The sequence below is a fragment of the Martes martes genome (genome assembly GCF_963455335.1).
Source record: "Martes martes genome assembly, chromosome: 9".
In the NCBI taxonomy this organism is placed as follows: domain Eukaryota; kingdom Metazoa; phylum Chordata; class Mammalia; order Carnivora; family Mustelidae; genus Martes; species Martes martes.
In genome coordinates, this window is record NC_137896.1 from 104,168,741 (window position 1) to 104,195,564 (window position 26,824).

Here is a 26,824-nt window from a genome sequence, read left to right on the forward strand (position 1 = left end):
GGTGGCGCCGAAGGTGGGACGCGGGAGTTCATCTCCTGCCCGCAGCGCCACAAGCCCGCAGCGCGCCCTCCGGGTGGGTCAGCACCGCACCCGCTGCGCTCCGGCCCGAACCCTGGCGGGGCGCGTCTAGGACTTGGGCGGGGACAGGGCGGGCGGGGACCGCGGCTCCTCCCTCCTCGGCCCCGGGCTCCCCTACTCTTAACCCGCGCGCGGGGGCGCCCGGGCCACTGGGCTCCGCAGAGCAAGCCAGCGGTCAGCGCAGAGCCCGAGCCGCGCGCGTCCAGTCCCGAGGCCGACGCCAGCACGCCGGCATGGCCCCCGCAGCGGCGTCGGGGGGCAGCACCCTGCCCAGCGGCTTCGCGGTCTTCACCAGTTTCCCGGACCTGCTCTTCATCTTCGAGTTTGTGAGTGGCTGGCGCGTCGGCGCCGGTGCCGGGGAAGGGGCGGGATGGGTGGTGGCGGCCGGGTCCGCAAGCTGCACAGAGGTCCCCGGAGCATCGCGGGAGCGGGGCCGGAGTGAGGAAAGCCTCTCTCCTCCCACCCCCACCCCGGTCGTTTGCCCCCCTCTAGACAAGGGCAATGGGCGTAAGCAGCCTCCAGGACCTAGGTGCAAAAGCCAAATTCGCAACATGGGTCAAATGTTGGAAGCAGGCCTGGGTCCACTTGCGGTGCGCTGGTTTCAAAGCCGCGCTCCCAGCTCGCTTCACAGGAGCCGCGCAGAGTGTGCCCTTGTTGGAGAGCAACGTCCTTGTACAAGTGCCCAGCTTCTCCCAGGGTTAGGATTTCGTTTAAAAAAAAAATAAATAAAAAGAAACCTGAGTGCTTATCGCCAACCGACGCCTGGAGATTGGGTTGGTGTTCTGGGAGGAGCTGAATCTGAATTATTCTCTTCTGGCCTTTGAAAGTTTCTGGCGAGTGAAGGTACTTGCCACAACTTTGATCTGGAAATAATAGAACAGGCCATCGTTTGCTGGCCACGGTCATTTTGCCCTGTGCTGCGGGTGGGCGTAATGGAGAGGGGCTGGCCTGAGCGGCCCTGTGCTTGGCTGACCTTGAGCGGCAGGAAACCCACGGGTCCCTCCTGGAGCTGGAGCCACGCTGTCTCCGCCGCCGCCACCGGTGGTGGCCGGAGAGCGCTTCCCACGCCAGGCCCCTAGTAAGGGGATCACTGTAGGGACGCTTCAGACCGCCCTCGGCAGGCAGAAACTCGGCAGGAGCCACAGACCCTTACCTGGGAGGGGGCTGGTGTAGTTACTCTGTGGGTGTGCTGCGTCGCGGACCCCCAGACTCCTTCCCTGCACCTCACTGCCGAAGTGGCTGCCTGGAGGGCTGGTTGGAAAAGAAATTGTCCAAACCTAACTGTTTAAAAACGGGATCTCGGCTTCTTATTGTCTGATGGGAAGTGGGAGGGTGTGAACAGCAAAGGGAACAGGTTCTACACTCCGTGGAGGGTTTGGGGGGAAGGGCTAAGGGGGCTGAGGTGGCCTGAGGACACCCTAGTACTGAAGTTGTGTGAGTTGAGTTGATCCCAAACAGGGATGCATCCAGAATGATTTCAAATCCTGGAGCTAGCCAGAATCAAGGAAGTGACATCTAGAAGAAACCCTTGACACCACTAATCTAATCTAGAAAACTCTGGACACCACTAAGGCCAGCCCCATCTTTTGTGGATAGGGACACCCAAGCCCAGAGGGGAGGGGCTTGCATTCACTAGAACATTCTTTTCCTATATGGCTTGTCTGAGCCATGCAGCAGTTAGCCGGTGCTTGCCCAAGGCTGGATTTCTGAAAAGAGCATATAGACCCTCTGACTTGGAAGTCAGTCATGGGTTGTTCCTTCAGAGGCTACTGCATTTACAAAGGTGGAGTTTCATAACAGAAAGAGATGATGGGTAATGGTGAGGTGTGGTGGGGCAAGAGAGATTTTTAACCAACAGGTCTTCCTACTGTCTCTTACATTGCCCTTATGAGTGGCTTATTCTACCTTTGTAGCTGTTTGAGGAGCATTAAAACAAGAATCAGGAGAGTGTGTTACTTGAGCTCCATGCAGAAGACTGTGGTCTTCTCCTCTTGCCCTGACAAGAATGGGCTCAGGGGCAGCAGGTGGGTTGCAGGTGGCAGTGGTTGGGGGCGGGGCTCCCCAGAAGGGACAATCTCCCAGTACCCTCTGCATCCTCTTGGTATCACAGTTTAGGGGAAGGAGGGCCCCTGAGGGTAGGAACAGCCCAGCCAAGCAGAGCCGTCCGCTGGGTGGGGATGGGAGGATACCACCCCCACATCCCAGTAAGTGAAAGTGGAAGGTTGGGTGTGCGAAATCTCAGAACCATGGATTAGTGGAAATTTACACCTCCCAGGGCAGTTTTGTGACCTGAGATGGTAGGGGCTTCTAGAAGAAATCATTCTCTCTTCTATAAGAAATCATTCTCTCTTGATAAGAAATCAACCTCTCAGCTGTGTTAGAAGTGAATTTTTTTTCTCCTTAATGGCACCTGGGTGGCCCAGTTGGTTAAGCACCTGACTCTTGGTTTCGGCTCAGGTCATGATCTCTATGTCCTGGGATTAAGCCCCGCCCTCGCCCTCGCTGGGCCCTGTGCTCAGCAGGGAATCAGCTTGAGATTCTTTCTCTCTCTCCATCTCCCTCTAACGCTCCCCCTGCTCATACTCTGGCACGTGCACTCTCTCTCTCTGAAATGAATAAATAAATCTTAAACAAAAAAAAAAAAAAAAAAGAGGGCACCTGTGTGGCTCAGTGGGGCGCCTGGGTGGCTCAGTGGGTTAAAACCTCTGCCTTCGGCTCAGGTCGTGATCCCAGGGTCCTGGGATCGAGCCCCACATCGGGCTCTCTGCTCGGTGGGGAGCCTCTCTCTGCCTGCCTCTTTGCCTACCTGTGATCTCTGTCAAATAAATAAATAAAATCTTTTAAAATAAAATAAATAAATAATTTTTTTTTAAAGGAGTGTTTTTTTCCTCCTTAATCTCAGCCCTGCTTCCCCACCTCCTTTCCTTCCTCCCAACTTTCCAGGAGACCTTAGGTGCCCCAGTGTGTCTCTGAATCTCTTTCTTCCTCTCCAGGGTGGGGATTTGCCCACGGGGTGCCTGAGAGAGCAGAAAAGAAAGCAGACACTGACCCTTTAAATTTTCCTCTGCCTGGGTTCTAACGTTGTACAGAGAGGAAGTTGTATGTGTCTACATGTGTGAAAAGAGTAGTGAGTTAAAGGACTCTGGGAGGGTTGTTTTTTGGTTTTTTGTTTTTTTAATTATGGACTATTACAACTAAACAACAAAAAGACACGCAACCCAGTTAGAAAATGTGCACCAAACTTGAATGGGCACTTCTCCAGAGGAGCTGTAGAAATGGCCCATAAGCACATGGGAAGAGGTTCAGCATCATTCATCATAAGGAACATGGAATAAAAACCACAGTGGGGTACAGTTTCGCATGAAATTATGGTGATTATTATTTTAAAAAAAACAGAAAATACAAAGTTTTGGTCAGAATGAAATTAGAACCCTCATACACTGCTGGTGTTCTGCTTCTGGAAAACACTTTGGTGGTTCCTGAAAAAAGAAATTACCTTATGACCTGGCAATTCCATGCCTAGATTTTTAACCAAGATAATTAAAAGCAGGAACCTGAATGAGTACATGAAGCTGCGTGTACCTAGCAGCACTGTTCACAATAACCAGCAGGTGGAAACAGCCCCAGTTCAGTGGATGGATAGACAGACTCTGATCTGTCCATACAGCGGGATATTCTCTAGTCACAGAAAGGAATGAAGGAAGTTCTGGTACATACTGCAAAGTTGATAAACTCTGAAAACATTATGCTAAGTACAGGAAACCAGCCACCAGAGGTCATGAATTCTATGATTCCATTTAAGTAAAACATCCAGAATAGGTAAATCCATAGAGATAGAACCCAAACCAGTGGTTGTCCACGGACTGAGATGAGAGGGAGAACAGGGGAACAACTGCTTCATGGGAACGGGGTTTCCTTTTGGGGTGGCAAAAATGTTTTGGAGTTAAAGGTGGTGAACGTGTTAAACGCCATTGAACAGGTCAATTTAAGATGGTTCGTTTTATGTTATGGAGACTTCCCTTCAGTGTTTTCAAGAACAAAAATCAAGAAATACTTCATATTACAGAAAAGTCGCCCACATGATTATCACTATGCTTTGTCAAATCTTAATATTTGACCTGATTGACTTTTAGTATTCAGGAAATAAAGCTTTTCAGATGGCATCTAAACCCACGGGCTCTTCCGTGATCGTCTTCTCTTCCCTCCATCCTCAGGACAATCCCTGGGCTGTACGTGGTGTTCATGACTCCCAAGCAGAGCTGATTTAAACCTAGACTGCCCGTCTCACTCGGGGTGGACTGCGCGTGGCATTGTTTTATATGTTGTCACTTCATGAAAACAGTAACATCCCGCGGGTTGACACTGTTTACCTGTTCTTCTCTTGATGGACGTGTTGGCTGTTTTCAGTTTGTTGCTTTCTTCTAGCATGGCCAAGAACATTCTTGCATGTGCCCTGTTAGTTCAATGTGGGGAAGTTCTTCCCAGAACACCCAGGGAGGATGTGACTTCCTGGTTCATAGGGAATTCACTTCTTCCTTTTCCCAGCTGTTACCCCATCGGGGTGCAAAAGGTTGATTCCAACGGACATGTTCCAGAAGCTGTGTTAGCTGGAAGCTGATGGCGCATAATTAAGCTCAGGCCCCTTCTAAGACCCTGCCTTACGTTGTATTCTTTAATAAAGAAGGTTCCCAACGTGTATACGTTTCAAGCAAAACCTGGACCTTTCCAACTCCCCGCAGCAGTGTGTGAAAGTCCTCATTGTCCCTCATCCTTGCCATACGTGATTGCATTAGAATTTGCAATTTTCTGCTAACCCAATGAGTGTGAAATGCTTGGTATGTTTTAAATCTGTAGTCCATTGAGCTGATTACTCACAGTTGATACTCCCATGCCTGACCTCCCAGTAGCCTGGGAGTCACAGATGCCAGTGTCCCAGGCCAACAGGGTGGAGCTCCCCTCCCCTCCCAAGGCCAGGAAACTGCCCGCAGGGGTGGGGAAGGGTGGTGGCTCAGGGGAGGGGTGGGGGGGGGTGTCTTGCAACTTCACCCTGGCCCAGCACCCCTACGCCAGACCTCTGAAAGCCGCAGGGCCGTGGCAGGAAGTGGAAGGCCGAGCCAATCAGATGGTGTGAGCCACACTGGCCACATTCCTGTTGAAGGCAGTGCGGTCACAGGGGCACCTCAAATGGGCAGGCTCGCAGTGGAATGTCCTCTCTCCCAAAAACTCAAGCCGGTGCTTTGCTTCTGGCCTGTCCCCCTGTCCCCACCCAAGGAGGACTTCTCCTTTGGGGGACCACAGTCTCTGCTTCCCCTTCCTCCTCTTCCCTTCTAAGCCAGGGGCTCTGTGACACTTGGCCCCCCGTTCACAGAACACAAGATGTTAACATAGGAAGCTTTTTGTCTCAGCCCTGGCCAGGGCCAGAGGAAACTTCTCTCACAAAGTGCCAGGGACTGATGATCGATCACCCCCCCACCCCCGCCCCGTCCCACCTTCAGAACTTGTGAAGGAAATGCCTGAAAATGGGTTACGGAAACCTTTAGCTCCCTCCTCTGCAGCCTGGCGAGGAGGAAAAGCCACTGACAGAATGGCTGGGAGTAAAAAGAGACCCAGGGAAGGCAGAGAAGGGGGGGTGAGAGCCAAGGCTCCTAGGGGGCACTTTTCGGGGTGAAAGTGGAGAGGGGGTTCCGCCTGGAGTGGGTTTGCACTTCCGATTCTCACAGTGAACTGGACACGGTAGTTACTCACAGGAGACTCTTTCTCTGACCCCAAATGACTGGGGACTTTTATTATTTGAGAGTGACCAGGCGAGTCCTGAGACCTGCCCTAGATTTTCCCTGCCTGGGGGACAGCCACCCTACAGAGCCACACTGGGGTGGCGGGGGAGAAGTAGGGAATGATACAGCAGTTTTCTGGTGGGTGGTCCGCCCTCTGGTTACACTGAGAAGACAGCATGGGGACTCATAGGAACCTCATCTTTCCAAGCTGGGAGGAGACTGAAGCTGGGAGGTGGGGGGTGTAGTTTGCCCAGGTCATTCAGTCTCCAGGGTGGCACTTCCTGGAATGGCAGTAAGTCGTGTCCCCGTTTCTGCCTTCACCCAAACACCCACAATGAACTTTTGCCCGCTGCACCTTCTCTCCCCCACTGGGGAGTTCCCAGCCCCTGGGTCTGCTTGTCAAAAACACACCCAGAGGGATCTGAGCCACTAGGCCAAGCCTGGGCCCAAGAATCGGCATTTGCTGAGCTGTTGACTAGGCAAGGTTTGGGGTGGCCACTGGTAGACCAGCCCACCCCCTCGACGTTTCCACCGCGGGCAAGGTGGTAGAGACGGTTCTCAGTGAGGGCGGCGGGGGGGGAGGGAATCAGATGCCCTAAAGGTTCTCCTGGGTTCAAGGCAGGCACCATCTGTGCTCCTGGGGAAATTTCCCTGCTGTCCGCAACCAGGGACCTCTTCTGTAGTCGGCAGGGAGTGGGGGTTGGCCCTGCTGGGCAGTGGCTGAGCTTGGCCTTCATTGGCTCTGCCCGCTGACTCCTGACCCTGTATCTTTGTGTTGCGTTTGGGGCCCCTCTCTGTAGCTGTTTCGAAGGGGGTAAGGACGCTGCCTGGCCCTTCTCCTTTCCTCCTCTCTAAAGGGAGGGGAAGAGTGATACGTAGAGGTCTCTCAGGGGTTTGTTCTTGGAGCTGAGAAATGACTTTTCTGGTTTTTCAAGAACCAGAGAGGACTGCTTTGATCGGAGTCAGTGACTTGGAGCTGTTCTCTGGAAACTGCCGAATGCGATGATGGGGCTCAACTCCCGCACGGTCACCCCTATGTCATCACAGGCTACATGGAAAAAGATTGCTTTTAAGCTTCCCATAGGTCACTCCCTGGCTTGACACAGATGGGCTAATACCTCGGGGGAATGAAGCATCCCTCTGTCAGAGGAGCGCGTTCAGGAGAGAGGAGGAGGATCCCAGAGGCCACTACCGGGGACAGGGAGTGCTCACACTCAGGTCACACAGCTTGGGTCAGGGCCAGAGGCTGACTGTTTGCACCTACGCCTGCCACGCCCCGAAGAGGGTGGGGAGGGCGCCCTGCGGACAGCCTAGGCCAGTTCTGCACACGCTTTGGAACAGCGTGGCTGGGCTCAGGGCTCGGGGATTAGGGCCCATTCTCAGGGAAAGGCCCATTCTCGGGGTGGGGACTGGGCAACTTGGGCCCTGCCTTGAGGTGGGATGGGGCGGGCCGGCCGGCCTGGACAGGGCTAGACGCTGAGTCCTCATGGATTCATGGTTAAGCCCTGGCGTCCAGCCCCCACACAAGCCCGTCTGGGGCTTCCTTTTGGACTCTCAAATATCAGTCCCTGGACATAGTGTTTTGAATCAAAGGCCCCCGGGGGCCGACACTAAGATCCTCCTCCCCAGATGTTCTCTTCTGGGGCTGATGGGCGCGAGGACGGTGAGTGAGTGGCATGCCTTCTTCCAGAAGCTCTAATGTCATGACCAAGTGCAGGCTCACTCCTCACGGGCTTCAGATGTTTTCTGAGGGCCTGGTGCAGGTTCCTGGTACTCTCTCCCTCATGGGGCCCAGACCTACCTTCTACATTCTAGTGGAAAGTTCTAGCTCCTGGTTAGCTCCTGCTGGGCCCCCAGCTGCATCATTATTTCCCAGGGTAATGAACTGGCATTCATTTTTTGCCATGCTCAGCTCCAGACTCTTCCACCACTCCCACCTCATTAATAGCTAATGTTCTGCCCACACTGGAGCAAAACAACTCCCTAAGGCCTCAGAAAAATATGTAGGGACGAAAAGAAAAGCCTTGTCACCAGCCATCACACATTGATATGCGTGGGCAGCGGGAAGTGGCGCAGCCAGTCCCAGCTGCCCTGAAATTTCACACCGGAGCCCCATAGCCCCTGATTCCTGGTAGAACTGCAGTTGGGCTGAGAGGGGAGGGGGCGGGAGGAGGAGGAGGGGGGAGAGGGCAGGAGGAGTACCCTCCTCTCCACCAAAACTCCTGGATCCAAGTTTGAAGAAAGGCCCTCAGAAACCCAAGGGTGCAGGCTCTAAATGAGGGGACAGTCCGGGAACCAAGCCAACAGGGAAGGAAAGAAAGTGAAGCGGGGATCCTTACACCTGTTAGGAGGGGTGGGGGGCAGGGTGAAGCTCATGACGAGTGTCCTGCTGATGGACCCAGGGATGAGAACCGCAGGCCTGTGCCTTACAGAAGAGGGAGTGACGTCCTTCAGTGTTCTGAACTCTTGCTTGTTTTCTGGTGTTAAACACAAAACCTTGGTATTCTCTTCCTCTGAAAGAACAGAGCCTATTGAACAAGCAGAGGGGTGGGGGAAGGGAAGCCCGCTCCGGAAGCCACCTCCCTAGCAGTTCTCTCCAGACCCAGGGCGGCTGGGAGCCCAGTGAAGGTTAAGGGACTAGTCTCCTGTTATTCCACATTGCTGTTCTCAAGGCCATTGCCAAAGTGACCCTAGGCAGGGAGAGACTTCGTGGTGAACGGTTTGTGAGCTGCCTTGGGTAACAGCCTCACGCACGGGGCAGCTGACTCAGGCTCCCCAGCCAGCCTGTGGGAGCTGGTCCTCAGCGGCTGTGGGGATATGAGCAGGTGACTGTGCCTCGGTTTCTGCATCAGTAAAATGGGGCTAATAGCACCTGCCACAAGGATTGCTGTGAGGAATACGTGAATGAGTGTCTTATGCAGAAAGCTCTTAACGACACAATGCACGTAGTTATGGTTCAATAGCTCTTAAGTACACCTGTTATTAATTTATTAATGACTCAAACACCTGCTCTGAGATCAACAGGCCAATCCCTGCGAAAAGGGGGCAACTGCAGGATGGGGGCCAGAAGACCCATCCCGATCCGCCTTTGGCCTTAGATGCCCTTCTCAGGCCGGCTGGGGGCGAGTGAGATTTGGGAGTGGGTGGGGCTGTTGAGGGCACACTTGACTTGTCTCTGAGATTGTCAAGTACACACAGATGCCGCCCTCTGTAGGGCCTTCCCAGGGCCTCCTCTGTTGAGGGCTATCCCGGCCGGCCTGCTGGGGTGGCCAGGGGGAAGGGAGGCTCTGGCACTCCTGTCCTGCCTTCTGCCTCGGGGCCAGGGGATGCCTTAAACCTCTCTCACACACCACCCTGCCAGCTCAGTGCCAGGATGGGTGGGGAGAGCTTTGTGAATTCTCAGTGCCCTGCAAACTGCTGCACCTGCCCAAGGGGAAGGGACCAATGGCCAGTGGGCCTGGGATTAAGCCTGACGAAAATGATTTGTCTTCAGCGTCAGTGTATCGCCATCTGGGAGAGCATTGGTTCAGTAAGAGGGCGGCCTCTGGCACAAACGAGTGCCCCCACCTCTCCCAGCATCCATCCTGCCCTGTGGCTGGTGATAAGCCAAACATGGTTATAGAGCGGGACCTGACAGGAAGGGTCCCACCTCACTTTTGTGTCTTAGGACTCTTTCCAGAACCAGCCCATAGTCCTCTGCTGGTCTCCATTGGAGGTTTTCCTTTAGTGCAGGTGGCATGGTGGGACTAAGCCCTCTATCCTTCGGACCCAGATTTCCTCAGCACCTCCACCGGGAAGCCCACCCTGAGAGCACCCCTTTTCTGGCACTTGGCACCTATACAGCAGGCCCCTGCTTGGCTCTGTCTCCTGCCCAGACCCTAAGACTGTCCGTGTTCCCAGCACAGACCATGCCCTCTGAAACATTTGTCTTAGCATGCATTGGTAGGACGGGGGCTAACTTCTCATCTCCCTCCTGGTTGATATGAATCAATAGAGGAGCCCCTGACTCCAAGGGCAGATGGAAGATGAAGCTGAGAGTCACCAGCAACTCCCAAGAAAGAACCCCTAGAACCCTGGAAGGAAGCCCCTGGCCCTATATGGGCAGTTTCTTCTCATGGCAGAGGGTACACACCTGTTTTGTCTGTTTACTCACCACCTTACTATCCTCGTGGTGACTCCCATTAGTACCTCTTGTTTTTCAGGCACTGCAGCCACGCCCATCGGGTCTAGTATTTCCCCGGATTTGCCCTCTTTACAAGTGGCTTATTGGTATTCTTTGTGGAGCCTCCTGGTTTCTGTTTATCCTGCCGGGTAAAGCCTGTGGGTATAGGTGTGGTCAGGAAACTTTTCCATCCAGATGAGGACATGCTGGTCTGAAAGCCCTTAGCTCTGTGGACCCGAAAGAACTTTTCATTCATTCAGGAATGGGTCACTGTCCTCTGCACCGGGAGGGAGTGATCGGTGTCGGGAGCTTAAAGCCGAGGTCCAGTGCGTATCGTGGAAGAGATTTCCCCAGGACCTGAGGGAAGTGGGATCGAGGGACTGGACAGGACCCTCCTCTCAGTCCATACTCACCCTGTTAATGTCCACTGTGGACCTGCACTCAGCCCCTATCCCTTTGAATCTCAAATCTCTATCTCCCTCTTTACAACCAGACTCAAGACCCCTTGAGTCCTGGCCTTACCTCCAGATTAGAAAAAGAGATACTATCTAAGCCTGCCTTGGGAGGGATAGTGGCGTAATGGAAGGATGAATTTGTTGATGAAGGGGTGGGGAGGACGGAGCAACTTGCACAGGTAAACTGAGTCAGGTGGCCTCAACACCACTCCTGGTGTTTGCCTTAAGAGTGGCCTTGTGGTCAGACTCCCCACACATGAAGAATATTCTGACCCCTCTCCCCACCAGACACCTCCCTAGGGGGTCTGTGCAAATTGCTGGGCTTTGCCCCTGTCCTGGGCAGAGGTGGTTAGTGGGTCACCTCCCCAGGGCCCTGACACTTTTACCAGGGGCTGACTCTGCCCTTGGTGGAGCCTAGCAGCAGGGCTGGAAGAGAGAGAGGGATTCCGTATGTCTGCCCCGGTGGGTGTACCTGCCTCAGTGCTCGCCAAGGGCACTGTCAGCATCTGCTAAATGCACGGATAAGAGAATCAGTGAGGGAGGGGGTGAGTGAGGGAGCAAGTGAAGGAAGCCTCTCCTTTGACTTGCGGGGGGCTGAGCTCCTCCACACCAGGGAGGTGGGGCTCACACAAGAGCCAGGGACCTTGGCAGAACTCCTACATGTGCACTTCCTGCCATCACCACCCCTCAGAACAGGTAGAGTCTGCAGCCTCTGTCTCAGACCTGAAGAGAAGAGCCAGGGGATGTTTGGAGAAGGCTTCCATGTTTGGGGGTCTGGTCTCGGCTTTCCCTCTGAGCTCACTCTGCGCCTTCTCCTCCCACCCAGTGCTTACGTCTTCTTGACTTGAGCTTGCTGCATTTCCCTCCTCTGTGATAGCACATCCATAACCAACCTCTACACACACACCCACACGCTCACTCGGGCACATGTGCACTCACGCACATGCATGCACCCGCACACGCACACATGCACATGCGCGTACACACACTAGTCCAATCAGTATAGACATTTCCCTCAACACAAATTGAGGTTACTCCTCCTGGTGGCCTCATGAGAGCACCGGGGGGCTCAGAGCTCACAGCAGCCGGGACCCAGCTCATCTGGGGTTGCCATCTCCCCTTTTCCTTCCTAGGGAGATGATTGGTGGCCCCTCACCCAAGTGGCAGGATGGTGTAGTATTGGGTCACTGTCTACGTTCTGTAACCAGTTTCCTTTGCTTCTCGAGAGTTCAGATTACAGACTCCTGTTCACATGTGCCTTCAGGAAACCCACACCATGCCCTTGGAGCCGCTGGGAATTCTGATGCTGGACTCCAAGGCGCCAAGCCCTGCATGGGAAATCCTCTTTAGTTCACACCTTGACTGGTGACTGGGAAAGGATCTGCCTGTGAAGACCCTAACAGAGTAAAATGGAGTCCCAGGAAAATATCCAGAGAATCTGAGTGATTCTCCTGCATTGTCCTCAGTTATTCCAGCCTCGCAGTAAAGACACTGGGCAATTGTGGACGCAGAGCTCTTTCAGCCCGGCACAAGCTGTGGAAACACCATACGAATCTTAAGAATGTGCTGGAGGATTCCTTTTCCCCCTTTTGCAACCAAGTCTCATTGTTTGAAGACTGGCTCTCTCCTTTTTTAATGTCCTTTGTGTTTCCTTCCACAGAAGCAGACACATTTTTCTCAACTTTTGATTTCTAGGAGATCATTTGTTTTTCTCCTTTTTGATGTTTTTGAAATTACTATTTTTTAAAGATTTTATTTATTTATTTGACAGAGAGAGAGAGATCACAAGTAGGCAGAGAGGCAGGCAGAGAGGGGGGAAACAGGCTCCCTGCTGAGCAGAGACCCCCCCCAATGCGGGGCTCCATCGCAGGACCCTGAGACCATGACCTGAGCCAAAGGCAGAGGCTTAACCCACTGAGCCACCCAGGTGCCCCTTGAAATTATTTTTAAATTCTAGGCCCCAATATGGTTTGGAGTGGATATCGGTGCGTGTGGAGATCCCAGACTTGCTGGTATTTTCTTTCACACAGTTACAGATAGGGCTTCACCCCATCCTATGACAGCTGAGACAGTGAACACTCAGGCGCTCACTTTGTGTCAGGCACTCCGCAGACATAACCCCATTTCACCCCCAACCCCATGGGGTGGGCACTGTTGTTATTGCTGTTTCACAAACAGGGAACAGAGAGGTTAAGTAATGTACCAGGAACAACCAGCCACCCAGCTAGTAAGTGGCAGAGCTGAGGCTGAAACCTGGTACTTTAGGCTCCAAAGTCTATACCCTTTGCCATGCTAGCCTGCCTCCTGTGGATTAATTCAGAAAGAAAAACTGAGAACCTTCTCTAAGTTTACATGAGAACTCCCCCAAAGACTATCCCCTGAGAATTTTTTTTTTTTTAACAAAAATCATTTGAGTGGGCAGGCGCAAATATAAACTCTTTGAAGTCTTTGGAATTTTTTGGTCTGGTTTTGCATATTACCCCTGGTTCTTAGGAACCTCAACTTTGCTTGGCATCCCAAGCCAGCCTGAATTAAAGATGGGTGGTTTCCAGTCCTGAAACACCAGGGGTAGGAGCCTTAGATCACCAGCTCATTCCCATTCACAGACACAGAGGCTACATCCCAGCATCTGGAGGACAGCCAAGGACGAGCTAACCTCACGTTCAAGGCAAGACAGGGATAGAAGCTTGAGGAGTGGAGAAGAGAGGGAGCTTTGCACAGAGAGCCCAGTCAGGACCTGGAGAGTTTGCCTCAGCAGGCATCGCTGGACCGCCAAGCAGGGCATCAGAGACAGGAGCCAGTTCTTACTCTGTTTGACAGGAATTACCAGGACATAATCCAAGGGCTTGTGTTATGGAAACATGTTCTAAGGCTTTTGGCAAACAGCCTGGGATGTCTGTTCCACGTGCTAATCTAACGCTCCTTCTCTCCACTTGAGTCGGATCGCAGACATTGGTGTTCCAGACAGTTCTAGCATACGGTGAGGGCTGCAAACTATAGTGTCAGCCCAGACCCACCACCGTTTTCCAGCCTGGGGTTCTGGGCCCCACAGAGAGAGCTCAGTACAGATGATTCTCAGGCCATGCAACTTAGCAACTGTTTCCAACAACCACCCTAGCCAGCTGTACCATGTCTGTTATGGAGGACAGTGACCTGGTGTAGGCAGGGGGCAGTGGGAAGTCCGGCCTGTTGACAGAGATGAAGGGCAAGTGCCTCCACTTGGATGACTAACGTTTCCAAATGATTGCCTTGGGGCACTTGCTGTGGGGGGTGGGGAGGTGGGGGTGTCCTGGGAACTGCTTGGAGTTTTCTTTACAAAGGGAAATGCTTGAACCCTCACCTACCCCCTTCTCTTGACAAATATTTGGCCAGTGGGGTCCTGAGTCAGGATGGGGTGGACTGCTCCCTGCCCAGGATGCCTTATCTCCGCGGGTGTGGGTGCTGTGCTTGTTCTCTCTGTTTGCTCTCTGCACACGTAGTAGGTGGAGTGGGACAGGCACTGGCTTTGTCCCATGATTCACACTGAACCCCAGTTTTCCGTGGAGCGGGGCCTTAAAGGTCTTCATGCTGACCCAGAGATCAGTTCTGTCGCGAGTGTCCTCCCCATTGAGCCCCATCTTCAGCCACCCCTCCCCCTCACTGCATGCCTTATGCCCAGCTCCCTGGCCTTCTGAAGCCCTCACTATGGCTTCAGCAGCTTCCGGACTTTGCCTGTATATTATTATATTATATTTTATATTATATTATATTACATTGTACTATCATCATGTACTCCTTCCTCCCCCTGGAAAGCCACTCCTTGACCTTTCAGCCTGGTAAACCCGTTAGTCCAACTCTCCCTTCAAGACTTGATTGGGGCCGAGGCTGCTTTGGCCCCTCAGGGCTGGTTATCATCCTGCCTTGTAAACCGGCTGTGTCTGCATCTGTCCCCAAGGGCTGTGGGCCGCGCAGGTGAACGCTGTCTTTTCCCGGTAGGGGTGGTGCTGGGCACAGCACCGGAAGCCTCACACTCACACCCAGAGCGTCAGCCAGTGCGCGCCAGCCTGCAATGTGGCGCAAAGTGCCATTTGCAGATGAGGAGGCCGAGGCCCAAGAGCCTGACTCCCACGACAGTCTGGTCCAGCGGCTTGTGGGGAGAGCCCCCCCCCCCGCCCCCGCCCCCGCCCCCGCCCCCGGCAGGGCTCCCAAGCCACTGCTGGTGGCACAGACGTTGCGTGGTGGCTGGGCGGCTGGAGCCCGCCGGCCGGGAGGAGCGGGAGCCTTCGCGCGTGCGCAGCTGGTACAGCTGTGGCGGCTTCCGACCTGCATCGGGCATCGGCCCCTGGCTTCTCACAACCGCGGTGCCTGTTTCGAGGGCGTTGCTCACAGACCTCTAGCTGACAGTAGATGCCGTGGTTCAGCTGTCTTTTGTCACTTACCCCTCCTGTCCTCGGGGTTCTGTCTCCATCTCAGCACCCTTCCCAGGCGGTCCTACCCTGGGGACCCACTGGGCAGGGCCATGGAGGGTAGAGGACAGGCCTCTGCCAGTCTTTTGGGAGCAAAACACCCCGGGGTTTTAATAATTTCATCTGTGCTGAGGACATGGCCTTTCCATGATGGGTAACTTAAAATACATTCCATTCCAGGGAGAGACTGGGCTGGTGGCATGCTTCCTTCAGGAATGTTCCTGGGAACCCATGGCTCCACATCTATTCACAGCTTGGAGGCTCAAAAAAAAAAAAAAAAAAGTGTCCAGAGACACGTTCACTCAGTGTCCCCTAGATGACGGGGGTCAGAATGGGCCAGTGGGGTGTGCTGTGATGGTAGAGATATTTTGTGAAAGTCCTCTTGAGAGAGAATTTCTCACTTTGAAAGGCATTATGCTAAAGGAAAGAAGCCAGTCATAAAAGCCCATCTTTTGTCATATGATTCAACTCAATGTGAAAGTTCAGAATAGGGAAATCTTATAGAGACAGGAAGTAGGAGGATTAGCAGTCCTAATAGACTGCTAGAGGGATGGGAGGGAGGGAAGCGAGCGATAGCTAAAGGTACAGAGTTTCTTTTGAGGTGATGAAAAGGTCCTAAAGTTGGTCTGGAGATGATGATGGCACATATCTGTAAATAATCTCTAATCGTTGAATTTTACAATTTAAATAGGCAAGTTATCTAGTATATGAATTATATCTCATTAAAGCTGCATGTGAGAGAGGGAGAATTGCTTCCCACCATCTTACTATGAAACTTGTCGCTGTAGACCAACCATGCAAAGAAATAAAAAGCATAATTGTTAAAAGGACCTTTGCAAGGTCATACACCCAAAGGCAGGATAGGGTCCTGAGATCTGCCAGGGGGCAGGGGGCTCGGACTGAGCCCAGGGTGGGCTTCCCTTCTATGGACAAGTATTCTTACCATGGGCTCCAAGAGTCAGAGAGAGAGAATTCATTTTCCATGGAGCTGGAACACAGCGTCATCAGACTGGTAACAACACACACCCAAGGCAGGACAAGCGCCAGGATAAACCTTAACGCTCCCCTCTGCACTGTGTGCCAGAAGTTCAGCATCAGAACTGGGGCCACATCAAGCTAGCACATGCTCTGGACTCTATGGCAGGCACTCTGGGCTGTGGCTTCACTCTGACTCTGCTCTCTTTTTCCTGCCTTTGATTCCTGGCCAAGCCACAGAGAGAGAAAACTAGAAGTTGAAGAGAAAGTCACAGGAGTCTGTATGGCATCCTGAGAGCCATCTTCCCAGATTTTGCCATTGAATGGTACCATCAGTGCATTAACTTACCCTGTATGGTTTTTAGTTAATTTTATCCAAAATAACTGTATCACTATCTTAAAAATAAAAACAGCATCATTGCTCAGTTCACCTTTGTCAGCCCATTCCAGGAGCCCCTGCTATAAGGGAGCTCCAGGCCCCTGGCTCAACCCTGAGCCCCTCTTGCCTTAGAAAAACCAAAGAGTGAAAAAGAGAATCGTTTTTCGCGGTGTGGCATTCAGAGTTCATCAATGCCATGTCCACTGGCTGCCTGCAGGCACCTCTGGTCCACAGTGTCCCTCACAGGATTCCCTAACACAGGGCTCTCCGTCCACACTCAATCCGTAAGTCATTCCAGTTTACCCATACCCCTCTGACAGGAGCCCCTGAAGGCTGGTTAACTAACTCATACAGGTGGACAGGTGTCCCACACCTGGAAGTCTGCCATGAACAAGTGGGACCTCACCCCCTCCATCACGTGGTCAGGGATAGTACCGTTTTGTAACTAACCAAGGACACCGATTTTGTGCTGGGTACTGACAAGGAGAAGGGAGGGCAGGGCTCCCTGAGAGCATATGAGGGAACCTGAGACTGGTCCTCCTTGGACGGCCCCCTGGCATCCAGTAAAGGACGCTCTGGAGAGGAACATCCCCCAGGCCCTTGCTTCTGCCCTCCAGATAGGCATGCCTGCTGCTCCCACTTCTCCAGGCCATGCTCGGCCAAGTTCTCAGCCACCAGCACATTCACATCCCTTTGCCAGGACCCGTTATGGAAAAGGCGAAGTCATCTCTGTGATCTTAGAGACAGCTATGGATGAAAGGCACACACACACACACACACACACACACACACACACACACACAGATCTTAGCTACAATGGCCTAAGGGTTTTTATTTAAGTGTTTGCTCCAATGACAGCAAGTTGTAAAATGCGTCCCCCTGCCTCCGCCGATGCCTTCCTGGACCCTCAGATTCAACAGTAGAGGAAGTGTTCTGGTCAGAGATGCCCAGATCTGAGTCATCAGGCCCAGCTCTGTTTTGATAACCCCAGTTTCTTCATTGCTCTGATTTTCCTACTCAAATGTGATTCCGTCCTGATGCTTCTCAGCTGAGAGGCTCAGGGAGCACCTGTGAGGATGAGGGGGCCCTTACCCAGCAGGTGGACAGCAGATACAGGAGAGGGGGCCCAGCTACCACTTGAGTTCACTCCACAGGGGACGTAAGGCTGGGAGGGCATCCTGTCCTCAGCCCCCAGATGTTCAGAAGGACCTTGGAGACCTTTGGCCACAGAACCCTCTCCACCTGTGTCCCAGCCTATCCGAGCACAGTCCTTACCTGGGTGGGGGACCATGGAGAAGGCTGAACTGTCTTCCTGGGGGATGAAGAGGGACAGGGGAAGAGAAGACAATCCTAGCTTTGGTGTGTATGCTTTTGTCCTTGGGGAGCCAGGACTGTGGCCTCACGGGTGTGGTATGACTCCTGTGCTGTCCTGTGTTCCTCTTTGAAAACATGGGGCTCCCTGAGGCTTCAGACACCAACAGGGAAATGCTTCTCTCACACCAGTCCTAGGCCATCCAAGGAGGCGGGCTGACCTCTCTACTCCAGCCCGGACCCCACTAGTCAGAGCACTTCCTGGACTTGGGGATTTAAGGGTGAAATTTAAAAAAAAAAATTATATATATATATACGAAATTTTAAAAAAATTATATATATAATATATATATATTATATATATGCTTATGACATAGTGTGGTGGATTATTTTGCCAAGTAAAGACCAAAAATATCTGCTAGTCACTAACTTTTCATAAAAGGAAAGATATTTTAATGTCAAAATATTAGGATTTAATCTAGGATAAAACCTCAGAATAATGATAATACTGAGGAGATAAGTCCTTTCTCGGGATGACAGATTAGTGTCCACGTGCCTCAGTTTCCCCATCTGACAAATGGACCTCGTCTGTAGGGTTGTTGAGAGAATTAACTGAGTAAATATTTTCGAAGTGCTTAGGATGGTGCCTGGCATATAAGTGTGTGATATACGTTTTTGTTAAATAAAAAATCAAAATTGCATTTAAAATGTGAACAAAAGCAAGCAAGCAGGGATTGGACTGAGACCTGCAATGCAGGCAGAAAGAGTGGTTTTGGGGGAGGAAAATGCCCACCGCCATTCTCTGCCTCCTTCCTGTTTTTCTGCCCCCAATGCCCCAGCATGACTGTAGGTCTGGCCCTTCATGGGTGCGGGCTCTCCCGCTCTGATGCTCATCCCTGCCCTCCCTCCCTCCGCAGGTCTTCGGGGGCCTGGTGTGGATCCTGGTTGCCTCGTCCCTGGTGCCCATCCCCCTGATCCAGGGCTGGGTGATGTTTGTGTCCGTGTTCTGCTTCCTGGCCACCACAACCCTCCTCGTCCTGTACATAATTGGCGCCCACGGCGGGGAGACTTCCTGGGTCACCCTGGTGAGTCACAGCCCGGAATGTTTGAGGTGGGCGGGTGGGTATTGGACCCTCTCCACTGGCAGGCTGGCTTTTCCAGGGCTGGGGGAGGCTGTCCTGTTGATGACTCCTAGCCCCGTTCCCAGGCTAAGCTGGCCAGGCCTTCGGCTCTGAGCTCTCCCCAGCAGCCCAGGGCTCCCCACAGCAAGGAGGTCAGGAGAAGGTGAAAGCCAAGGTTGATTGTCGCTGTCTGATTCCCATTGGGCCTGCTCGGCTTTCTCCTGCATGACTGCCTTTTTCATGGACAACCAGCAGCCCAGCCCCCCTCCCCATCCGCCTGCACCTGCCAGGTGCCGGCTGGCGTCTCCCAACGTCCAGGAGAGCTGGTTTCCATCTTAGGAAGGGGCAGGGACCTGGGGGCTGGCCTTAACTGCCCAGTGGGAGGCCAGGCTTCCTGGCCAGTGCCCAGTGATGAACTTCTAAAGCAGGGTCCCCAGAGAAGGACTTGGAGGTGGCAGAGGGATGGCCTGTGGTCTTAATTCTGCCTAAATTCTGCCTTCAGGCCCTTGAAGCAGGTAAAACTTACACATGGGACACCTGCCTTTTGTCTATGGCAGAAGAGGGCAGGGCCATTTGGCAAGGCCTCTACTCTCAAAAGACCTCCTACTTAGAATTTCTTTCTCTTTTTTTTAAGTTTTTTTTTTTTAAGATTTTATTTATTAGAGAGTGAGAGAGCACAAGCAGGGGGAGTGGCAGAGGGAAAGGCAGAGGGAGAGGGAGAAGCAGACTCCCCACTGAGCAGGGAGCCCAACCCAGGGCTCAGTCCCGGGACCCCAGAGATCATGACCTGAGCCGAAGGCAGACACTTAACCAAATGAGCCACCCGTGCACCCCCTACTTAGACTTTTGAAATTACCTCCAAATTATAGCTACTTAAAAACCCCATTCTAGTCCTCTTTTGCTTTTAAACAAACCTGGAGTTCAACCACCCAAGAAAAATTGAACACTAACGAGACAAAACCATAGTGGAAATGGCCTGGGCCCCTCTCTCCCTGCCCTGGTCACTGAGGCCACATCTGAACTGGGACTGTGACCACCTGGGGGTTAGATCCCAGGCTGCCCCTCCTGACCCCCAGCTCTTCCTCGATCCCACGTCAAGGGAAAGCAGCGTGCCTTCTCCCCTGAAGTCCTGACTGTGGCCCCCCCACCATGAGCTAGAACCTGCTGGGCAGTGCTGGTTACCCACGCTCTGTGAGGAGGGGGCCGGGGTGGGGTGACGGGTGGACGGGGCAGGGAATGGGGCAGGAAGGCCCTTCTTTCCCAAAGGAAGCAGCAGAAGATGAAGGCAGGACCTGAGCCATGCCAGGAGTGTACAAGAGGTGGGGGCAGACAGGCCTGGCTAAGACCACAGCTGCCCCCCTCTCTCATGGCCCTCTCTGACCCTGTAGGATGCAGCCTACCACTGTGTCGCTGCCCTGTTTTACCTCAGCGCCTCCGTCCTGGAAGCTCTGGCCACCATCGGGATGCAGGAGGGCTACACCTACAAACAGTACCACGAGAACATCTCCGCTGTGGTGAGTCCCCCGGGCCACTTGCCCCTGGGCCCAGCTCCCCCTGCCCAATGACAGAGGGTCAGCAGAACCCTGTATGGACCCTCCCTCTCTTTCTACTTCACTGACTCCTGAAGAAACAAAGCCCTGGAGGAGAGAGCTGACGTGCCCCAGCCTCCCTTAGCCCTCTGGTCTGCGCCTGGGTGGGCTTTGCAAAACGGAAACGACCACGAGTGTCAGGCACTGTCTGAACTCTCCACGAAGGATCTTCTTTAACTCTCCCCGTAGCACTAGGCTGTAGGCGCTCTTATTATGCCCATTTCACAGATGCGGAAGCAGGATGCTGAGGACATGGATAGCTTGCTCCAAGAGGGTCAGGAGTTGCTGGTGTCCCGAGCTGGTGTTCTGTCACCCCTACTCTTAGCACCTGTTTGGAGCAGTGAATCTGGCCACGTGGGTGCCCCGGCTCTCCCTGAGTGGTCTTCCCTTCAAGCATACAGTCAGGCTCAGGGAAGCACTGAGGCCACAGATGTCAAATCGAGTGGCCAGGGTCTCACCAAGCCCTGGGCTTTGGGGCTGGGGTTGTTCAAAAGCTTTTCTGGACCCAGCGTGTCCAGACCTGTGGGTGTTTGCTGCTGCGGTTAGGCCTTCAGCTCTTCGTGACAATGCTTCCTGCCCAGCGGCTCTGAGAACCTGCTGGAGCAGGAGGGGCCGGAGCTCACGCCTCGGCCATTTCCTTGAGCGGGTACCTCAACGTGCTCATCTGTGAAATGAGCGTGTAGTTCCTGTCCAACTCCCTCAGAACCACAGAGACGTTAAATCCCTTTCTCCGAGCCCTCACAGTGAGCAATGGGGGCCTCCGGAAGCTTGAGCCTCCTTCACGCCGTCGGCATAACAAATGGGGGTGCCCGCTGTGTGTGGCCAAGGCGCGTGGTGCATGAGGGCCTCTGGACTCTGAAGGAGGCATTCTCCAACTTTGGGCCCAGACCCATTGGTGCACTTTGAGGGCATAACCCGGATTCCCTTTTTAATGGAATGAATCAGACAGAGAGTAGGAGAAGGTTTTGATTCCTAAGACCTTCTTTCAGGCTGCACTTGAGGGCTCCCACCAGGATGTGAACTCGCAATAGCAGATGTATTTCTAGCCACTTAAAAAATATGAAAGAGGTTCAGGAACTAGCACTCCTCAGATCTCTAAAGGTCGACCTGTGAGTTCTACAAATCCTGAGGTCAAATGTGATGATGGATCACAAGATCCCAGCTCCAGGAGACAAAACAGTGCTGTCCCCACTTTTTGGAAAGAGTAGAGCAGAGACTGAGAGAAAATGCCAGGGAGGGGCATGGTTAGGCTCTTGGAAAGAGTTTGGGGGGGGTGGTGTTCTTCCTGCTCCCAGAGGGAGGGGTCTGGAAGAAAGTTCCCGAAAGCCTTGCCTGCAGGTCCCTATGGGTCCACCCCTGACCCCAAAGACACACATTCCCCTTAAGTCCCCAGCCTACTCTCCAGTTCCATAAATATGGCCACTTCTGGTCCCTGGCATCCCGTCAAATGTCCCACAATGTGGGAATGGCTCCCAATTTGGCTCAGCTCCCAAGATGGCTGGTTTCTAAATAGGAACATGGCCAGGCCTCACCTTGGTTGTTCTCCCTTCCCTCAGCAGGTTGGTAATCCCACCTCCTCTGTCATCCTTCCAATGACTCTCTTGGGAGCCACCTCGCCCCATCCCAACCCCAGAAGCCTTCTCTCCGAACAGACATCAGCAGCACGGTGTTAGACAATAATTTCCATAAAATTATTGCAGGTTACAGTCGTGAAATGCACGTGGAATGCAGCCAGCAGGGAACAAGCCAGTTAGGGTGAATGACTGCTCGGCCTGGGGGACAGATCTCTAGTCGAGAACCACTGTCATCTCCTGTACTCCAACTTTTCTCTTTTTCTCCTTGCCAAAATGCAACATACATCCAGGGAAGGGAGTGGGTTGCCAGTGTACAGATGGGTGAACTTCCATGAAGTGAACTCCTCTGTGCAACAAGCATCTAAATTGAGAAATAGAACATAATAAATGGGGGCGCCTGGGTGGCTCAGTGGGTTAAGCTTCTGCCTTCTGCTCAGGCCATGATCTCAGGGTCCTGGGATCGAGCCCCACATGAGGCTCCCTGCTCAGCGGGGAGTCTGCTTCTCCCTCTCTCTCTCTGAACCTCCTCCCCACATGTTTGTTTTCTCTCTCTCTCCCTCTCCCCTCTCTCAAAGAAAAAAAAGAAAAAAGAACATAATAAATGGCTCCCAGGGTCCCTCTGTCCTGCCACTATCACTGTGCACCCAAACGAAGGACACTGGTCTCCTGATTTCTAGCTGCCTAGTTCAATTGTGCCTGCTTGTGAACTTGGAAATGGAGTCATGCACTGTGCACTCTTTTATGTCTGGCTTCTTGCTCTCAGCCTTAGGTTCGTGAGGCTCATCCCACATTTTTGGGTGGAGATGCAGAGTGTTTATTCTCACTGCTGTCTAGCATTCCGCTGACGACTACACCAACATCTACTTATCCATGCCGCAATTGATCATGTCTCCCCATTTATGTTAGTTGAATGAGATGTACATGGGCAAGCCCGGGGCCAGAATCCAGAATGAAAACGCTGCCTGCAGGCCGATGCCCTGGGCCAAAGGTCATGTAGGAGCCCGGTTCGATGTAAAGTCACGTCTCTCTGTTCAAAATGTCAGCTGTATCTGCTTGCAGGGACGACCCTGCCCAACCACAACATGCCTTTCCTACATCCAGGGGGTAGCAAGCCCGGAAATGGGGAGGTACTTCAAGACGTTCTCCTGGCTTTTGGAAGCATCTGGCCTGCCTCTCCCCTCTCTGTTACTTAGCTGGAGCTGCCTCAAAAGCCATGCTTCTCCCTCTCTCTTTCTCCTTCAGAGAGTCTATGCCAGAGGGATCTCTGGGATTGGTGGGAATTGAGAGGGCAGCTGGAAATTTCTGCAGAAATCTGGAATAACAATAATGGCAGCCATTTAGGGAGAGGGGTTTCTGAAGGCCCAAGTATATGCCACTTGCATTCGTGTCCCCGGCTCTCAGGGTCCCCAGGGTGCCATCGCTTGACCTCACTTGGAAAATAAGCGTCGTTTTCCTGCTACTGCGGGGGACATCTGAGGGTTTCCTGCCAAGGGTTCTCATTGGGTCTGGAATTCCCCAGATAATAAAGTGCTCCCATCTGACAGGGAGAGGTGTTTGGGGGCCGGGGGAGCTGCTCAGTCAAATGCTCGGTCACATAGAACTGCTCCTTTTAGATGCTGTTTCCGGATGAGTTCGCTTAAATTTGTTATTAAGTAACTCGGCTTAGTCATCGCCTCTGGCCAATGAGGGTGCAGGGTTCGCCCATGTGTGGAGGCAGGGAGAGAGCCGGCATGAGGACCGCTGGTGTTTATGGGCATTTCCAAGAGTCACGGAACCGTAGCTGCCCTAATGTCGTGCGCGGGTTGGCAACTCTTGACCCCACACCCAAGGTCACAAATCCAGGTGCAGATATTTGACTTGGGGGCTGGCAAGCCTTCAGGGAGGCCAGCCACCCAGAGCAGGTGATGGGAATAGACGGTGCCCTCGTGAACACAAGGCTGGGCCTTGACAGGGACAAAGGGGCCATTTTCCCCATTTCCAGGGCCTTTGTTCCCATCGTCAAAACCCTGACTGGATCTTTCCAACAGCTTTCTCATTAAGCCCCCCTCCTTTTTGCCAAAGCCCCAATCCCTTCTCCCCATCCCAGTCCCTCATTTCCTGCGAGCCTGACACCCTTGCCCGTGCTTATGAAATTAAGATCCCTAGAAGAAAATTCTGGTGGGTGTCTGAGGATGACCAGACAACATGGAGCCCTTAACCAGAGCCAGCAAACCCACGTGTTCATATTCTCTTAGCCAAGGCCTGCGGAATCACCACTGGCAGACTCTGCCCTTACTGGTGCAGGGGGAGGACGTTTTCCATGGAGAGCGGGTATCATTTGAGGGGTCTCTGAGGGCCTCCATTTCTAGATGGGTAGCACCAGCACAAAGACTTGTGTGATGACAGATGCTTGACCTTGCCCACCAAGTCCTGTGGACTGGTGGGTCACCTGGAGCTCTGTGCTGAGCGCGTTCTGGGGCCGCATCTGGGCTCAGCGGGAAAAGATGTCTGCAGGAGTGATGGGCGGCTCGCACCCTTTTGGGCCATCGTCCCGGAGCGCTGTGCCAGTGGTCAGCTCCATATGGATAGCCCGCGCGCTGCCCTCTCCCTGTGCACCCCCATTAATCATTGTTTCTCTTGGTTCCAGGTGTTTTCATACGTGGTCACTCTCCTGTACGTGGTCCATGCAGTGTTTTCTCTAATCAGATGGAAGTCTTCTTAAAGCCGCAGAACTTTTGCTGAAAACTCAGACGGTGTTCACTGACCAGCCCGCCTTCCAGTGTAACATTTAGAATGCAGAAATACTCCCGAAGGTGGGAAAAAGAAACCAAACAAAAAGCAACACTCTGTCTCTTGTGGGTGTTACGTTGACTCCCCCCCTATACCTTCATGTCAGGGTTGGGGGGCTGAGCTGTCTTTCTAGAGCTGTTTTCTGTTTGTGAAAGGGGGCTGCGGGGGTGGGAAATGGGGACCGTGACCACGAAACCAAGATGCCCTGCTAAGCCCTGGACCGGATCTTGAGAACTGTCTGCTGGAATTTTCCACAAGCTCTTTTGAGGACCCATCCTGGGGCCCGTTTCCAAGTCCTCACGGATAGTCTGCCTGTCCTGGGGGGTAGAGCTCACCCAGCAAGTGTCTGCAGATGTCCACGGTGGAAGATGATAAAACTTTGGAAAACGTCATGCAGTGCCTTTATGCTCAGTACCTTTGTGGGGTCTTTGGGGGGGTTTGTTTTTAATTTCCCAGTTATCAGGGACTCCGTCATTTCTGTCGTCTTTCCGAGGAATCCTTGGGCTTACACGGAATCTCGAGAGGCAACATCAAATGGCAGTTCAGAGGACAGCTGCGTACACCCTGCCAGAGAGCCTGTCACTGGGTATCCGCACCCCACCCCCCCAGCAACCATGCTTGTCCGATGGCTCTGTACTCTCTGGAAACACGTCAAGTACCAGCCCGGGGGACCCCTTCTCTCTGGTGGAACACAGACCCCCTACAAGACAAAGGGGTCTGTGCTCCATTAGAAAGTCCTTAAGCCAGGGGACACCTGGTGGCTCAGTCAGTTGAGCATCCCACTCTTGATCTCTGCTCAGGTCTTGATCTCAGGGTCATGAGTTCAAGCCCCACACTGGGCTCAATGCTGGGTGTGGTGTCTACTTAAAACAAACAAACAAACACAAGTCCTTAAGCCAAAAGAAAACTGGGTGCAAAAAGTTCCTTTTAAGAAAACCGGGTGCAAAAAGTTCCTTCTCACTCCTCGTGAAGCTGATTAGAAATTCTCTGGGCAGTGTGCTTTGTGCTCTGTTGCAAAAAGGAATGAGGGTAACAGAATGTTTTCTAGAATTTCCTTGGGCCACTCCCAAGGAGAGCAAGCAGACTAGACTTCCGGAAAGAAAGAGGACAAGTGGTGAGTGCCATGTTTCAGGTGCGGGATGTCTGGATTGAAAGGAGAGGAGGCAGTTAGGAAGGAGGGCACTCAGTTAGGAATCCCGAAAGCCTGGCTTCCATTTTAAAATGCTGCTTTGTCCCTTTGCTCAGAGAATTTAATGATATCCCACAGCTGGGCACAAACCAGGTGTCTCCAAAAACCAGTTGCACCCCCAGCTATGGAGGTCTACAGGCAGAGGCTGGACAGCCTCTTGCTAGCGGCCACATAGAATAAAGATTCAAGCCTCAGGCAGAGGTTTAGCAAATGGACATTTTACTCCCCTTCCAACTTAGGGATGCCTTGACTAAATGGGGTCTCTGTGGTATATGCAGGTTATCCCTGTGATCCCAGGGTCATTGTACTGGAAAAAAAGGCCACTTTCAGTGAATCCACTTAAAATAAAATTGAAGTAAAAATTTCATAGTAAACTGGGAGCAAAAAGTTTGATTGAGGCTTTATCCTGATAAAGTACACATTAAAAATCATGAAGAAATGATAGGAAGTTTGTCATGTCTTTAACAAAATTTGCAATCAAGAGTTGATTGAGACAAGTGGCATTTTCGCCCCCCAACAAAACTGCCTGCTTGCCTACTGGCGACCCAGAAACAGGGTGCCGATGGAGGAACATTTCTGGCCCCCAACAAAAAAGAGAAACCAAAGGCTTGCTTGAATTTCCCAAAGGTTCCTCAGGGTTTAGGAATTTCAGTCATTCTCTTTAAAGGAATCTTGACTGGCTCTTTCTCTTTTCTCGTTTTCATTTGCAAATTGGTCTAATGATAAAATGCATAAAATCCCTATTCGGCCAAGGCATTCTTTCTGGTGACACTCTGAGAGGACTTCCTCATTCCTCCCACACTGAGTTCTTTTTTTTTTTTTTTTTTAACTTGCAATTTCATCTGGTATTTGACTTGCATCTGTTCTCATATTGGGGTGTAGCAGAGCAGGTGCTCAGTCGATGTCCATTCCATGGGGTCCGAGGACCACTTGGCTCTTGCCCTGCAGACTTAAAGTCTGAGCACCTGCTCTGCTGGGACTGTTGATGGTGTGGGATGCTGTC

The 26,824-nt window shown here is 52.6% G+C and overlaps 1 protein-coding gene across 1 annotated transcript; it reads left to right on the plus strand.

Annotated features, from left to right (window-relative positions):
* Positions 1–25,728, plus strand: MAL (mal, T cell differentiation protein (MAL blood group)). Its single transcript, XM_080813886.1, has 4 exons — positions 1–404; positions 18,497–18,664; positions 20,089–20,214; positions 24,490–25,728. Exons 1-4 carry the CDS (start codon positions 312–314, stop codon positions 24,562–24,564), a joined length of 462 nt encoding a protein of 153 aa, XP_080670012.1. The 5' UTR covers positions 1–311; the 3' UTR covers positions 24,565–25,728.
* The last annotated feature ends 1,096 nt before the right edge of the window (positions 25,729–26,824 follow it).